Here is an 18,381-nt window from a genome sequence, read left to right as displayed (position 1 = left end):
TCATAGATACAGAAAACGTGTGGTGATTGCAGGGGGGAGGTTGTTGGATGGAGGTGGAAGAGGTATAGGGGAGATAATAAAAATAAAATAAATAAAGAAGAAAAAAAGAAAATATTTTATTTTACTCTAGGTGGTTGTTTTTTAAAGTTTAACTTTCAAGGAACTGTAAAAACACACTATAACAACATATATAATAAATAATTTTTTATCAGAATGTTTGAGAAAATCCCATAAGTAAAATTTAGTTCTCAAGAACTTGTTATACCTGATAACTATAGACGTGAATAGGACTAGATAATTTTACCAGTTATTCTCTCAATTTAAATTGTGTTCCTCTGTTAAATGGAATTTATAGATCTGTCATCAACTAAGTATTTAAAATAATTTTTAAAATACTGTTGTGTGTACAGCACTAAATTAGATACTGTGGGAAAAACAAAATATTGATGCTTTTTATCATATCAGAGAGAGAAAACTTCACAGTATAAATATTTAAGCAGTAACTAGACATATGTTCTTACTGACAATCCAAACTTTCACCACATCTTTTATGTAAACTTGCACCTAAGTAAATACTAGCAAAACATTCCTATATGTATTTATCTATTTCCTCATTATTACTTAACATGCACAAGATGTAACTAGTGTAATGTCCATCATGGTTTCATATTCTGCCTCCTATTATTTCCTAATAGCCCTAGCTATATGTTATTCTGTTAGTAACTATTAAAAGAACAAACTTCACTGTAAAGTTAAGGCCATATGATACTTAGGCAGAGCCAACTCAAAATTCTGAATTGGCCAATGGGTAAGCATTGATTCTATACCTTAATACATTTAGACATTTAATTATTAGATTGTAAACAAAAGAAAAATAGGACAAACATGCTTAAAGAATTATGAGATTAAAAATAATCTGCTTTCACCTTGTTAATTAAAGATCTCCTATAACATCTGAAATTGTTCTAAGAAACTCCCCATATCCATCAAAGAAGATAACACAAACACCGCTTTTTTGTTTCTTTTTGTACATTACACTGATCTCCCTTTTTTTTTTTAGTATTAACTCAATATATTTTTCACTAAATATAATTCCAAATTTTATTGGTTCTCTAATTTAGAAATCTTAGTTTTCCTTTATATAAATCCACAAGTAATAAGACTATGTAGACATGTAAATTATCTTCACCCTGGCCAGTGTGTCTCAGTAGGTTGGAGCATTGTCCCACACACCAAAAAGTTGTGGGTTGGATCCCTGGTGAGAGTGTGTACCAGAAGGCAACCAACTAACTGATTGATGTTTCTCTCTCACATTGATGTTTCTTTCTCCCTCTGCTACACTCCCCTCCCGTCTCTCTAAAATCAAAAGGCATGTCCTTGACTGAGGATTTAAAATAAAATCTACAAATTGCAATTTAAAAAATTTTAAAGTATATCTTAAAAAATAAATTATCTTGTAACTATTGTATTAATTTTAAATGTCATTAGCATATCATAACAGCTTATAAATATTTTCATAACATACTATGAGAACAAATAATCTTTAGCCTCATAAATAAAACAGGTTTACTTCCAAGTATAATTCAAATCATATAAAATACACCTGCTTTCATTATTACTAATAACCAGAAACTTAGGTTGGTTTAAACAACATGACAAAGTAGCTCAAAACCTCCTGTTTCCTTTATAAAACTTAAAACTGTACCAGTCACACATTTATAATCACTTTACACATATTAACTGAATAAACAACCATAGTGATTGTATCGGAGTCTTCTGTATGTCTCCCCAAGGATCAATAAACTACAAAAGGTTGTTAAAACATGCATCTATCACAGAATGAGTGTGTCAGCTCTTTAGGAGACAAAACCATAAAATAGAAGAGAGTAGTTGAAGTTTTAGAAGTCATGTAATAAACAATTTGAAAGCAAAAATGTGTAACATCTCCCTCCACAATGATTCAAGTCATGAGAATGCTTTATAATCCTATATTTATATTAATCACTACTCAGGGAAAATAAAAATATAAAGTACAATTGCACATATAGACAGTTTTATTTTAGTAAACACATTTTTCATTTAAAAACATAGCAAATGTACTTATATGACATACTTATATTGTACTTTTACTTGTATATTATTTTAAAACAAATGTAAAATATTTTATATGAACTATACAATAAAAAGTTAAATGGTATGTAAGAAAGTAGATTTTTGAAAGAACTGTTAACAATTTAAGTATATTAAAATATTTAATTATCTTACTCGAGAATTACAATTTTACTTTTAATTTAGGAGACATTTGTATGACAGTAACTATTCTCCTAGTATTTAAAGATGTTTAAACAAAATAAGTACAGACTTGTGTGTAATACTTTGGTGTATATTAAGAAAATGTGATAATTGGTAGGTTTTATTATTTTAAAATATTATTGTATAACTATAAATTATAATGTAAATAAAATAATTTATAATATAAATAAAACAAAATATATTTATGAATCGTATGATTAATAACTTTTTCATTTGTTTAAACTTAATTTTCATAATATACTATTTTAGATATAAAAATAGGCTCTTTTTTTAAAGAAAAATAGGACAAAAATGGCTGGTTTGGCTCAGTGGATAGAGCACTGGCCTGCGGACTGAAGGGTCCCAGGTTCAATTCTGGCCAAGGGCACATGCTAGGGTTGTGGGCTCTTTCTCCAGTGGGGGGTGTGCAGGAGGCAGCTGATCAATGATTCTCTCTCATCATTGATGTTTCTATCTCCTCTCCCTCTACCTTCCTCTCTGAAATTAATAAAGAAATATATTTAAAAACAAAATAAAACAAAACAAAACTGCCCTGATCTACTCATACTCAATATATGACCATAAAAGGAATAAAAGAATATCATTTTTATTCTTTATATTTGCCTTCTGTAAATGGCTTTTATTAGCAATCTTATTTACACTTTTATTCTTCCGGAACCCTGAGGTAAACCTGTATCTCTTAAATTATATTTATGTGTTTGAAATTTTAAGTACAATTTGCTGTCAAAAGAAATGTATTCTCCTTATTATGCTCAGAACAAACACCTAAGAGACCCAGGAGAATTGTAAAATGCAAAAGACATAGGCATCTTTGCAACATGGTCTCTAAGAAATGGCCTGTTTTGCAATATGATGAGTTGTAAAATAACAGGTCATTCTACCACATTCATTGTTTGGGTTTTAAACTTCCATAATTCTAACACAGAGTAAATGTTATTTCATCTATTTTTTATTATGCTATAGACTTCTAGAAATACTTTCATTTATAATTTCAGAGTCCCAAATAATATTTTTATGTGAGTAAAAAACTGATTCCAAAAGTTTACCCTATGTATTTAGGGCTGTTTAAGATATTCTAAACTTAATACACATTTGCTATCAGTTTTTCAACTCTGAAATGAAATCACCCGAGCTGGACACTCCTTGTGGGCTGTGTACATCCTCCTGTTGTAGTTGAGCCTTAATTGTTGTTGGCGAGTCAATAGGAGGGATTTACTCCTAGGCCTATAGGCTGCAGGGATTAGCTATGATCACAGTGGAGGATCAGCTGTGCAGGGCCCCATGCCATGAAGTAAGACTTGCTTCAGTGGGGGCTCTGGTGACCACTGTGCCATCTTTTGAGTGGGTCCTTTGTGGAGGAGGTTGAGTGGTTCTTCAACAGAGTCTGAAGCTGTCCACCAGGTGTACTGGCTCTAAGGCTTTCCAGGAAGTGCAGGTCAAAGTCAGTTGCTCATGTTCTGCCATGGACCACCAGCATGAGCTACAAAGCGATCTGTAGATGGCTGCTACTCATGCTGGGCTTGGAGGTGCCCAGCTACAAACCAAGGCCGGCTGCCACTAGTGCCTGGTCTGGGGCCACTAAGCAACAGGTATGGAGCAAGGGCATGCCAAGGCCAGATGCTATTTGTTTAACAGACTTTAGGAAAGTCTCAAGTATGAGCCAAGACAGGCCATTCATATGAAAATGCCAGTGGAAACAGCTTGGGTGGGCCTGCAAGTTGGTGGGGTGGGGTCTCAGGGAATCACCAGGGCAGCCCCAGATTGATGGAGACTCAGATATGGCTCCTGCCTGTTGGCTCTGCAGGGGAAGAGCTCAGAAAAGGAGCAATGGGCTTTGCCAGCACTTCTGTCTGAGAGAAGCTGCCCCTCCAGCTCTTGCCCTGATGCCAGGAAATTCAGTTCCTCTCATAAGTCCCTGAAGTCTGTCGAGCTCTGCTCCAGTGCTGACACTCAGAATGAGCGTGTCTGCAGGCCCTTTAAGAGGAATACCTGGGACTCCAGAAGTCCTCTGTCTCATTGAGCCACTATCCCTGCTGGTTTTTACAGCCAGAAGTTATAGGGACTTCTCCTCCCTTCACTAGAACCCTGGGCCAGGGCTGGGTGTGGTGCTGGGATATGCCTCCTGATTTTTATCTGCCACATGTAGGTGTGGGACCAGCCCATTTAGCATCTCCGCCCCTCTAACCAGTCTCAATGTGGCTTCTTTATATTTTTAGTTGTAGGAATTCCACTTGGCCAGATTTCACAGTTCTGAATGATGGTCACTCTGAAGTTCAGTTATAATTTTGATGTGGTTGTGGGAAGATGGGAGTATTACATTTAACTATGCCAACTATCTTAAAAGGAAGACCCCATTAATTCTAACTTGCTAAATGCTTATAGCACTTGATAATCTTACAATCCTAGGAAGCAGCTATCATCATCTCAATTTTAAAAAAGAAATAGCCTGGCCTGGCTTATTTGGCTCAGTGGTTGAGTGTCTACCCATGAACCAGGAGGTCATGGTTCGATTCTCGGTCTGGGCACATGCCCAGGTTGAGGGCTTGATCCCCAGTATGGGCTGTGCATGAGGCAGCCGATCAATGATTCTCTCTCATCATTGATGTTTCTATCTCTCTCTCCCCGTCTTCATTCCTTTCTGAAATCAATAAAAACATATTTTAAAAGATGCGGGGAGAGAGAGAGAGAGAGAGAGAGAGAGAGAGAGAGAGAGAGAGAGAGAGAGAGAGAGAAGGGAGGGAGGGAGGGAGGGAGGAAGGAAGGAAAGAAGGAAGGAAGGAAGGAAGGAAGGAAGGAAGGAAGGAAGGAAGGAAGGAAGGAAGGAAGGAAGGAAGGAAGGAAGGGCCTGAAAAGGTTAAGCAAGTTGTTTCAGAGCCAGAATAGGAATCTGAGTCCCTCACACTCCAAAGCTCTAGTTATAATGGCCAACTGTTTAAATGCAGAATGTATTCCTTTGTAACATATATTATAACCTTTAACTGATTTCTATTAAATTCAAAATAAGCTCATTTTGATTTATTTTAATAGTTTTTTTATTCCGAATTATCTGTTAAAAAAAGTCTATTTTAATTTTACCCGTAGGATGTTAACAATAATTTGGAGAGCAGAAGTCCATAGTTGGAATGACTAGTGTTTGAATTAGGACAAACAGAACTTGTCTAAGCATGCCGTAATATTAATTTTGTGAAACTCTGATTACAGTAAAAAAATAGCTATTTTTATCTGAATGCCATTCTCTACATTAAAAAAAGATACTTAAAATCTCAGTACAAAACATTAACACATACATTGGAATTTTCTTCGCACTCTTTTAATGTTCTAACACTTGGTTACTATCTCTAATCTTCGGTTTGCTTATGAAAACCAGTTAATCATGGCAAACCCATACTCTGAAAAACTTATATTTAAAAGAGCCAATGCTTTTGGGGAAAAAAACACTAATTTATGACAAGGTACTATTTTTCTAGAAACATTACTTACTTCTGCTTTCTTACGAGCTTCCATAGCTTTCATAAGCATCATATGTTGTCGCCTCCTCTCTCGTTCCTATTAGGCCAGATAAAATTAGGAAAATAACTCAATGATAGCTAATTTTCACAGATTAATTTTCAAATGGAAAACAAAACAGAACAACAACAAAAAAACTCAGTATAGCATGTTTAGCATTTATAGACAAGTCACAGTAAATACTAAATATAAGACAAGAATGGCCAGTCTGTGCATGTTTTAGTTCAGGTTTAGAAAGCAAATACAAGAACAATCAAAAGCAAAAAGGTAAAGCAATGAACATGGAGACAGTGTAAACAGAAGCATACAAGATTTACTTATGGTCAGTTGTGATGCTCCTTCAAAAGCTGGCAGAACAAAAAGCATAATGGTTGGCTGGAACAGGTCAGTTACCTTACATCTGCTATTAGAAAAACCACAAATATGTACTATATAGCCAATTAAACTAGAGGTTGTGTTGTTGTTAAATTTTTAGATCAGGCAGAAAGTGATTTATAATCACCTTAACGGCATGATTTCAGAATTATTTTCATTTTAAGTATACTATCATTTTGTAAATCCAATAAGCCACCAACAAATTAAAGTTTTTTTTAAAGCCTTTATACCAATTTAAACTAGTCGTGGTTCATACACTGACACCAATGAAATGGGATATTCCTATTTACTGATGTCTGCCACTTGATGCGCTGTTTAAAGCCACAAAAGCTGCACCGTGGGCTAATAAGTGGAATTAAAAATGCACAATATAAAAATAAGGTAAGTGCTGGCTTACTTTGACAATCTCATTTTCTTTAGAATAAAAAAAATCAGTTATAATATTTAATCTTTTTTTGTTTAAATCTATCTGGTCCCATTAAAGGGATATTTCTAAAATTAATTCTAAAATTTATCTACAAAACCAGATTATATGTCATATTCTCTCATCAACCTAACTCAAAATTCCCATTGTATTCAATGGCAGTTTTGTGTCTAGAATGATGGGAGAGTATGGGTCATAATTGTCTCAAATTGTATAGTGACCTAACTTTCACTGTGACATCAGTAAGTAAATTTTTAGACGGCAACCTTATATAAGGCTTGTAAAAGTCAATTAAAAATCTTGGAGATGGATCACACTTCTTGATAGACAGACAAGCAGATGTATGCAATGCACTGTGCTGTAAAGCCATGCAGCAGTATGTAATATGACAGCAGCCAGTGCTACACTTTATGCATTGCTATGACAACCATATATCACAACCAAATCACAATGCGGTGTTAGATGTACAAAAATAAACATACCCATACCATATCTAGTCTATGCCTCTCCAACTCCTGGTAGAAAGAGTTGGCACAACATTATGAAACAGAAATCACAAGAGTCACGAAACCAATTTTTTAACCCCCCAAAAGACACCAATACCAAAGCAAGGCAATAAACTGTAAGATGAAGGAAAAACTTAAGCAGGAATTATATTGGAAATATTTAAGAAAATATTTTGAAGATTTTTTTTCAAAATAGATTTAAGAAAAATGATAAAATGTACATTTCAACAAGTATATAAAAATATGTATACAGACCTGATGCTTCAGAAGAACAGCTTGTTGTCTTCTCATTTCTTTTTCCTTAAAGATAAGAAACTTTTAATATATAATTTTGAGGGAAGATTTAGAACATGCTACAAGTATTAAAAATTCCTTTTCTGAGATTCTATATTCTTCCATTAGATTAAAACATAAAATTGCAAATATTCAATCATTTTTAAAGTATGAAATGGCAATTTTATGTAGTTCTACCTAATACATAAAAGCTATACATATATGACAGTAGCAAGGATCTTTATTCAGTGACCTAACAGCACACTTCAATAGCAAGTTCATTGAAGTGACTAGCTAGATGGTCAGCACATGTCAGATACAAATGGCACATGTATTTTTTTTTATGATTTTACTACATTATGTCACAACCTTCAAATCTAGCTGATAAGAACTGTCTACACTCTGATTACAGATTCCCAAATACACTCTATAATTAACAGCAGCTATAACATTTCTATATGCTGTATGTAAATGAGAGTGACTAGACAATGGGATCAGTTTGAGATTTTCATGCACCATCCCAAAGGGATGGAGCTTAAAACAAACAATTCTATGAATGTCACCAATTTAAATATTTTTATAAAAGGTAAGATATGGATAGCATGAATATTAAGGACAGCCATGAAAGGGGATAGAGTCTAAAGAACAAAGTAGGAGAGTAGAGTCTATGTGGAAAATGTAGCAAATAGTTCCCTGGCTGTATAAGATACATTGTGGTGGCTGTTACCAGAGCCATAGGATCACTCAGCTGTCCTGTATTTCAGTAATCAATTATCAAAACATTGGAAGGTAAGGAGTGGAATGTGTAAGGTACAGGTGTCCAAGTCTCTTACACTTCATGCCAGAAAAATCAAAACCAAAACACCCCCAAACAACACTTGAAATTACAATAATTAACAATGGCTAATTTTATGATGGTAAATACCAGTTGATAAAGGATAGGTTTTTGTTTCTGTAGCCTTTTCACTTTTTAACAGTTAAAACAGGACATTAACAAAGAGAACGTTATAATTTAAGGAGAAAATAAGGTTTGGGACACAATTTGAAACATAAATGACACATAATGGCTTGGGGAGATCATTCTTATCCAGCAAAACCTTACACAGGGATTACGCAATAGTCTGCACCTCTGACTTGATATCTATTTAAGGAACTCAAAGTGTCACATAAAACCTGTATAATGAAATAAAAATATATAAACATACACTATACATACAATAAAAGCACACATTATACACAGATATCTCTGCTAAACACCTTCTTAGTCATTTTGAGGACAGCTACTTTTTTCATATAACTGATACTGGAATAACATCATATAGTTTTTATTTTTGAAAAACAAAAACTCTGATTCTCATCTAAACTAACCTTTATTCGTTTCTCGGCCTCCAATAATTTGGCATTTGCCGCTTCTTCCTTCTTTTTCTTTTTCGCCTGTGCATGCAAAACAGGTCTCAAAGTCATGCAACAGCACCACAACTTCAAAATAATCTCAGACTTGAAAATGGAACTACATGCCTCACAAGGTACAAAACAATATGGAACATACAGACAGTAACAGATTTCACACAGTAAACAACATTATATTCAACATACTAATTTTATTTCTAATATATAAACATTAAGATGTACAGAAAATTCTCAAATTTGTAAGAGTATGTCAGCTTTTCTTATCTTCCTACTCTATTAAAAGTCTGAAACAATTGAGTGTTTATGTTACTTTAAAATAGGATAAATTTTAACAGATAAATACAGGTTATTTAAGAATAAATCAGTAACATTTTAAAAATTTGCACATATCCACTTTATTTGAAATAAAAAAATACTTGAAATCTGAGATAAAGAAAGCCATTACTCAGTAACATTTAAATGAAACATGGTAAATTTGATTTTCCCTACCTGTATATTGTGGTCAAATTCAAGGTTTTTTTTATTTTTATTTTTAATATGAAACATAATCTTTCATGAAGCACATTTTGAATATCAAGATCATACTATCAAATCTGAGCTTCATAATCTTAAGTCATTACCTATCTAATAGCTTTATAACTACCTAGTAGCTATTCTCAATTTAGTTTAAGATAGGAATACTTTCTATTGGAGGGGTTTAAGTCAACTTATAATGAGAAAAGAAATATGTATATATTTCTAGAAGAAAAAAAAAACCTGTAACATAGAAAACTTCAGCTACCTGGAGCCCCCAGGGAATAAATTATTCTATATAGCAAGAGTTTCTTGAATAGGTGAGAGGTTATAATGAATAACTTTAACATTAAAAGTTTATTTTCACTATTTTGGATGGAAGTAATTTTGAGACATATGCCTGCTTAGACATAGTACACTAAAAATTTGTTTTTTTCTTGATTACTTGGAACAATTATTCTAAACATCAGTTATTATATGTACAATTTGATAGAGTAATGTCTTTCAACTATTAAGTTGTTGAAAATTGCTTGCTATTCAACTAAAAGATTAGACTGTTACTAGGCTTTTACATTCCTAGATATGCTGGTTGGAGTTTTTCTGTGTTTTCCCTTGCTATCTTTTGGCTATTGCTTTTGCTGATGTGAAATAGGTCCTCTATTCCTATCAGCTTGTGGGGAAGAGAGATATATTAGAAACCAGAAAACTAAGCTGGTTAAACATTTAAAATTTATTTTTACTTTTGTAATGTTTTATTTCTAAATTAAAAGAAAACATCTGACTATAAGTCCTGATGATTTTTTCAAAAGTAAAGAACACGAGTTTTCACTCATGATCTTTATGACAATTATATTGGCTGTCCAGAGGTTTTCTCTCTTTCTTTCTCAGTTTTCATTGCTAGGATAAAATGGGCTGCTAAATAAGGTTCAGATAAGGTCTTACTATTACATTACATTTAAAGAGAATTTCTGATGAACATCCTATATAATAAAAGCCCAGCAACTGAAACGGCAGAACAACCAGAATGGCCAGAGACCAGAATGACCACAGTCCCTTGCCCCAGCTGGCCCCACACCCCAGCAGGGACCCCTATCCTGATCGGGGGCATGGCTGGCCTGCAAACTGCCCATGGCCCCTCACCTCGGCCGGCCCCACCCCCCAGCGGGGACCCCCACCCTGATACGGGGCCCCCATCAGGGCAGGCCGGCCGGCCCCCCCATGCGCCAGGCCTCTATCCTATGTAACAAAAGGGTAATAAGCAAATTGGCCCTAATGGCAGAACAACCAGAACGACTGCTCGACCAGTCACTATGAGGCGCACTGACCACCTTTTGGTCCCTTTCCCCAGTGGCAAACAGGGAACTGGGGTGGGTGGCGGCGGAGGGCAGGGCCAGCTGTGGGCAGCTGGGGAAATGGCCCTGATCGCAGGCCAGGCCTAGGGACTGTACCCGCACATGAATTTCATGCGCCGGGCCTCGAGTATTAATATGAATAAAAGAACTTATATGTAAAATTTTTGTTTTTGCAGACTTTAAACTATATGACTATATTACTTTAATTATATCAAATTTAAGAATACTACCTCTAAAATTTGCTGGGCTCGAAGTTCTTTTTCCATTCTGATTTGTTGTATTCTCTTAATTTTTTCCTGTAGGAAAAAATATGATAATTAAAGATAATAAAGTGAACTAAATATCTAGTTGAAAAGTATTTAAGTGGAATGAAATAATTTAAGATATAAGTACAGAATTACCAAAGGTTACCGTGGTAGCTATAACATTTAATTACTTAGTTTAACATTATATATATTATGTTCATGAAAAATTAATGTGATGCTATAAAATTTCTCAAAACAATTTATAAAATACAAGTGCTAAATAAGTATATAGAAACTAGGTAAACCAAGCTAATTAGACTCATTTAACCTGTGGATGTTCTTAATAAATTTTTTCAATTACAATTAATACTTTGAAATAAATACAGGAAAAAAAACCAGTGTATCAGGAATCAGAAAACCTAAGCTAGTTCTGTTACTGTCATTCATTGCATGATCTTGAGCAAATAACTACTCTTGTCTACAAGGAGAGTTGCTTGCACTTTCTCTGTGTGTCATAATTAAAATGCTTTAAAAAAAGATACAGTGCCACACAATTGCAATAGATTATTACTAACAACAATTTAATTGTTGTAATTTCTTATTTCACATGGTAAATACCATGATGACATTGCTTTTAACTATCACAATAAGCCAAATTCAGAAATAATCTGTAACATTACTTAAAAATGTATTAATTACAATTTCATATTCTAAGGAAAGATCCATATGAATAATTGGTAGTCATAGTGTCTAAATTTAAGGTTTAGAATTTAGTGTTCTGAAATTTTCAGAATAACTTTACAGTTTGAACTGAAAAAAAATCTTATACACTTAAAGCACATCATTAACAATTTCATGTTCATAAACTCCTTTAAAGGTCCCAAATTGGCAATGATGAGAATACAGGTGTGTGTTTTTTAAATCCACATTTTCCTACTTGCCAATTGCATCTGTCCTAGGATTTCCAGAACCAATACATTTTATACTTCTGTATGTTATAGTACTTATTCCAATTTTCAGATGCTAGTTTATCTTCTGAAGCTGTATTTTAATATGTTTTTAAACATTACCTGTTTGCAAACTGATGCTATTGATTCCCTATAGGGGTCTACCACCGGATAATGAGACTTCTGGAATTACTGTTCTGCTATTAGAAGACTTAATCACATTCTATGATTTTGCTATTGGAGATCCTATCATAGTTTTGAATATTAATTATAGCTTGCCAAAAATAAAAAGTCAAGTGTATCTTTTGTTTCATTTCCAAGTTGTAGATAAGGTTGTACTTAATCCATTTTGAAGTACTTATTTAGATTAGAACTTAGGACCTAAGTAAAGCATATGCTTGATTTAATTTTTTGCTTTTGTCAATCATTAGGTTATAAAGGTGGTATCTTCTCATGACAGCAAAGTCATTAATTGTTCCCTTATGTACAGAGATCGGTATAGCATCTTGGGCTGAGTTCATTCAGTCTAGAGCTTTATCTTAACTGTCCTAGTGATTTATATACAGATACATATATTTGGCATTGCTGTTATTAGCATTAGAAGGAAGAAAAATTATTTTCATTAATTATTATCTATACTAATAAAAACCTAGGTGGTCCTCGCGCCCTCGTGCGATGCCCTCACGTAGGCACAAGATGGCCGCCACTAGATAGCCAGCAGGGGAGGGCAGTTGGGGGTGATCGGGCCAGCAGAGGAACAGTTAGGTGTCAATCAGGCCGGCAAGGGAGTGGTTAGGGGGCCATCAGGCTGGCAGGCAGAAGTGGTTAGGGGCAATCAGGCAGGCAGGCAGGCAGGCAGGCAGGCAGGTGAGCGGTTAGGAGCCAGCGGTCCCGGATTGTGAGAGGGATGTCCTACTGCCGGTTTAGGCACGATCCCGCAGACATTCCCCAAGGGGTCCCAGATTAGAGAGGATGCAGGCCGGGCTGAGGGACACCCCCCTACCCCCGTGCACAAATTTTGTGCACTGGGCCTCTAGTACTATAATAATTGAGTACCCAATTAGTAAGCTGGGCACTTTACATAAAATATCGTATTGATCATAAAAAAACAACATAAGAGTTGAAATTGTCTTCTTTTTACCTAAGGAAAAAATGGAAGTTCTTAGAGAGTAAATATTTTGCCCTCACTCAAATAATAGGTACAGAACTCTGGTCAGATTCCAATGCCTTTGTCCCTCTGCTTCATAATACTGCTTCGGACTTGAAAACTGTCTGGTGATACCTCTGGCCTACTAGATAGAAAAAATAACCCAGAGGATAAGAAGCACATGGCACTATTTATTCTAAATCTAATGCTGACTTTAAAATAAGCAATACGGCCCTGCTGGTGTGGCTCTGGGGTTGAGTGTCGACCTGTGAACCAGGAGGTCACGGTTTGATTCCTGGTCAGACACATGCTTGGGTTACGGGCACAATCCCCAGTAGGGGGGATGCAGGAGGCAGCTGATTGATGGTTCTCTCTCATCATTGATGTTTCTCTCTCTCTCCCTCTGCCTTCCTTTCTGAAATCAATAAAAAAAATTTTTTAAATAAAATAGGCAATATGTGACTGACTAAGCTACAGTTTGATTCCCTTTGTTGGCAATAAAGAGTAGTCAGATGGTATTCTGAAACTGGCCTCAGATAAATACCTTGATGAATATCTAAGACCAGCTCATTTATATTAATGTTTCTGGAAACTTGGAACTCAATGCCTTTTTGATAAGCAGCAAAAGCTATGTATTTGTTGGTTGTAGCTACATCAAGACTTTAGGATTACAGAGCTGAATTTAAAGTGCTGATGAGATTTGATGGGTCTCTAGCCATTAGGATATAGGATAAGCTATTAAAATGTGTAACAGAAATAAGAGTATTTCACTTTAAAATGAGATATAAACTTAATTATATATATGTGTAATATGTAGTAAATATTAAAACTTATAGTCTCTTTGGCAGAAACAATTAACTAAGGAAGGAATTCAAGTTTACAACTGACTACTTTTAATTACAGTAAAAGAATGCATGTACCATACAATTTGGGTTTTATATCTATCTTTCAAAAAGTGAGCATTTGCTTTGTGCCAGGTACTGTAGTAGGCACTTTTCTCTCATTATCTCATTTGATCTTTGGATAATGCAGTTATAGACTTAGAGGTTTATAATTCATTTAAGAGTCACAAAACCCTTTTTTATTTTTAAATATATTTTTTTATTGATTTCAGAGAGGAAGGGGGAGATAGAGATAGAGATAGAGATAGAGACAGAGACAGAGATAGAGAGAGAGAGAGAGAGAGAGAGAGAGAGAGAGAGGTCAATGATGAGAGAGAATCATTGACTGGCTGCTTCCTGCACTCCCCATATTGGGGATCGAGTCCGAAACCCAGGCATGTGCCCTGACTGAGAATCAAACTAATGACTTCCTGGTTCAAAGGTCGACGCTAAACCACTGAGCCACTCTAGCCTGGAGCAATAGTCTTAAGTAGCAGAGCCCATATTCAACTCTAGGCTGCCTAAATACAAACTCTTAATTATGAATCCCAATTCTAGATCAACTCTCTCTAATCATACCGCTTTAGTCAATACTAGAAGGAAACTTAAAAGATAACCACATCAAATCCAACCCAAGCCATTTATTTAGCAGCTACTTATACAACACAATTGACTTCATTTCATACTTAAAAATAACTACTTGCTGTTATAAAATTTCGAAGGAATAGGAGTCTCCCCCAATTTCCGTTCTGCTTTAATGGTTAGGTGAATATGTAAGAGATGGGAGAGTAGTTCACATATTCCCATCTTAAATGAAGTTGAATGTCTTATTAGGCAATGCTTTTCCCAGATGAATTTAAAAATTACTTCATCTACTGATACTTAATTTTGAAAACTAGATAAGGGAAGAATATTGTAGATATACAAAAGAATGCTAGATATGGTGAAATAATGCTTTCTTCATTTTTTTGCAGTAGTAATTTATATTTTAATTTTTAACATTCAGAAGCAATGGGGCTTACTTATTCTATATAACTTGAATTTAATTTTTTACTAGTACTTTACATATTTTAGAACAAGCTTTTGTTATGAAAATTTGAACATTTAAGCACTATCCTTCATTATTGATACATTAATTTTAAAAGTTTGATAGTTGTCCAAGATGCCAACTCACATTCAAGTTCTATCAGGATATTAAAAGTACTTATACAAATTTATGTTTGGTGATCATTTTTCAGACAACTTGAAAGTAGGAGACGTGGTTTAAAAATGAGGTGAATTTTAAATAATGAAAAGGAAAGTTTCCTAAATAAGATATATAACATTAATATGAAATACTAGTGAAAATAAGGTAAGTATTACATATACAAATAGATCCCAAAAATAACACCTAGGTTTTAAAAATCAGTTCCAATGTGTAAACTTACCTGTTGTTTCATAATCTTTATCTGTTCTTTTTGCTTTCGCTTCTCCTCAGCGGCCATTATTGCTATGATGAAAAACCAAAGCACAGATACCATCAGAAAAGGAATGAAGAAGAGATGCCTTTCATGAATTATCCAATATTTATGCTTCAAATTTATGCTCTCATTTAAATCACCCACCTTGTTGTTTTTTAGCTTCTTTGGCAACCCGAGCCTGTTCCTGCTTTTGAAGTTTTCTCAAAAGCTTTATTTGTGCTGCTTGCCTGGCTATTTCTGAAAAACACAAAATTTTAAAAAATATCATTAACAACTTTACATAACTGCCAATCTAAAAACAACCTAAAAACTCTGTGAAACTGGTATCATCAGGAAGGACACACTTTTTTAAGAAAACTGCCTAAGGTTAGAAACGAAGTAGTAGAATGGTGTGGCAGAAAATGTCATGTTTATTTCCCTTAAAAATTGCCAATCTATTTCATCAAATATGATCCTATACAGTAGGTCCTCAGGTTACATAGGAGATCCGTTCCTAGGGCACGACGTAACGCGATTTTCGCCATAAGTCGGAACCCACATACATAAGCACCTTCATCACTCACATGGAACACATACACAGCAGTAATGAAGTCAAACAGTAAAAAAAAATTAAAATAAAGATAACAATTCCTGACCTTTACTTGTGGTAAATAAATAATAAAAAACATAAAGCACATATGTACATACGTTGAAATAACGGAAATTTTTTTTTAATAAATAAATGGGAGATGGCGACGTAACCATGAAACGACGTAACCCGAGGACTGCCTATAAGAAACTACCCAAAAATGATGCTTCTCTTAATTCTCCTCACAGAGAATAATCTGAGCACATTTCTTTTCACATTTCATCTAATTGCCACTTAGTAGAAAAATAGCTGCAAAAAACTTGATTTACCTTCAGTCTTAAAAACAACAAAATGTATAAAAAGAAAAAGAACCCAAAATAAAACAAACATAAAGTCACCCCAAACCTAACACTTCAGCTATATAAATGCTAAAGTTTCTGAATCCAATGAAATTTTCATTTATGGAGAGAGACTAAATCTCCTAAAAAAAAAAAAAAAAAAGCATAGAGTAAAGGACAACTAACTTAGTTCTCATAATTTTTAAGGATAAATGTATGACTAGAGTAGACGGGCATAACAATGTTCCCAGTTCTTCATTCCTCCCTCTATCCATGTCATTTGCAATGTGACTCTGCAGCTCCTCTCATCAAGACATGCAATATATTTTCTTGTCCTTTGATTCTGAGTTCAGTCATGTGATCTTCTTTGGCCAATAGGATGTTAGCAGTTGTGATGTAAGAGAAGCTTGTAAAGTGTACTTGAACTCTTTCTACTCTTACTCTGTGCCTTGTCCTTTAGAATGAGGACATGTTTGGGCTAGTCTGCTGGAGGTTGAAACACATGGAGCCAGTTGACTGCCAACATTTGAACAAGAACAGCCAAGATCAGCAGTGCTTCCTTATGTACCTCAAGCTGTTGTCATCTGCACATTTAATGCTTAGTGGTGTACACCACTGACCTTTTGTGGTTGGTTGTTTCCCAGAATTATTGTGGCAACAGGTAACTGATACAGAAAACATGTAATGTCATGCTTTCTCTACCAGCAAACTTGGTTGGAATACTTCTAACTATAAAAGTGGTTTACCATAACAACAAAAATCATTTCAGAAAATACTTTACATTAGACATTGTTTTAAATTATGTCACAGATGAAGTTTTAAGAAACCCATATATTTTTCCAACACCATTTATTTTATTTTATTTATTTAGTTAGTTAGTTAATCCTTACCCAAGGATATTTTTTTCATTGATTTTTAGGGAAAGTGGGAGGGAGAGGAAGAAGGGGAAGGGGAGAGAGAGAAAGAGAGAGAAAGACATTGATGTGAGAGACATCGATTTGTTGCCTTCTGCACAAGCCCTGACTGAGGCTAGGGATCAAACTTGTAACTGAGGTATGTGCGCTTGACTGGGAATTAAATCCATGATCTGGGCTGATGCTCTAACCACTGGGAAACACTGGCGAGGGCCCAACACCATTTACTGAATAGACTATCTTTAGCCATTGTATGTTTTTCCTCCTTTGTCAAATATTGACTATAAAGGTGCGTGTTTATTTTTAGGCTATTTTGTTCCATTGATCTATATGTCTGTTTTTATGCCTGTAGCAGGCTGTTTGAATTACTATGGCCTTGTAGTATAGTTTGATATCAAGTAGTTTGATTTTCTTTTTTTTTTTTCTTTTGTTTGATTTCTCCAACTTTCTCAAGATCACTGTTGTATTTAGGCACTGTTGGTGGGAATGCAGATTGGTGCAGCCACTGTGTAAAGCAGTATGAAGTTACTTCAAAAAATTAAAGATGGAACTGCCTTATGACCCAGCAATTCCACTTTTGAGAATATATCTGAAAAAACCCAAAACACTGATTTGAAAGATTTGCACCCCTATGTTCATTGCAGCAGTATTTATAATAGCCAAAATTTGGAAACAATCCAAGTGTCCATCAGTAGATGAGAGGATAAAACAGCTATGGTACCTTTACACAATGGAATACTACTCTGCTGTAAAAAGGAAGAAAATTTTATCCTTTGCGACAGCATGGATGGATAGACCTAGAGAACATTATGCTAAGTGAAATAAGTCAGTCAGAGAAAGATAAATACCATATGATTTCACTGCTCTGTGGAACTTAATGAACCACTAAACTAACAAGGAAAATAGAGACAGACTCATAGCTAGAGAGCAGGCTGGGGATGAGGGTGGGGGTGAGGGAGGGATTGAGCTAAAAAGAAAAAAGAAAAGAGAATGAACTCATGGACACAGAAATAATAACCACACCTATAGATTATATTCACCAATAATGAATATAATTGGTAACACCTGAATTACTTGAACTCTATTAATTTCCACCATTTATAGAATGTTGTATAAATTTACATAATCTTATTTAATTTTTATAGCAACCTAATAAGATAGGCAACATTATGTCCAGTTTACAGAAGAATAACTGTGCTCAAGAAAGT

General features: G+C 34.7%; 1 protein-coding gene across 9 annotated transcripts in view; it reads right to left on the bottom strand.

Annotated features, from left to right (window-relative positions):
• The window catches only part of BAZ2B (bromodomain adjacent to zinc finger domain 2B), a 325,819-nt gene that overhangs the window by 50,608 nt on the left and 256,830 nt on the right, over positions 1-18,381 (bottom strand). For 5 of the 9 annotated variants that reach the window (XM_079781879.1, XM_079781880.1, XM_079781881.1 and 2 more), the window contains 7 exons: positions 15,498-15,590; positions 15,321-15,382; positions 10,904-10,969; positions 8,767-8,832; positions 7,381-7,425; positions 7,102-7,134; positions 5,794-5,859 (listed from right to left, as the gene is read on the bottom strand). In XM_079781879.1, the coding sequence (XP_079638005.1) occupies positions 5,794-5,859; positions 7,102-7,134; positions 7,381-7,425; positions 8,767-8,832; positions 10,904-10,969; positions 15,321-15,382; positions 15,498-15,590 (431 nt within the window). The remainder of the gene's footprint in view (positions 1-5,793; positions 5,860-7,101; positions 7,135-7,380; positions 7,426-8,766; positions 8,833-10,903; positions 10,970-15,320; positions 15,383-15,497; positions 15,591-18,381) is intronic. The other 4 variants (XM_079781877.1, XM_079781878.1, XM_079781883.1 and 1 more) reach the window with 1 other exon arrangement.

Source organism: Cnephaeus nilssonii (assembly GCF_951640355.1).
Source record: "Cnephaeus nilssonii genome assembly, chromosome: 10".
Classification (NCBI taxonomy): Eukaryota; Metazoa; Chordata; class Mammalia; order Chiroptera; family Vespertilionidae; genus Cnephaeus; species Cnephaeus nilssonii.
Note: the sequence above shows the minus strand (reverse complement) of the source record. Positions and strands in the feature narration are given on the sequence as shown.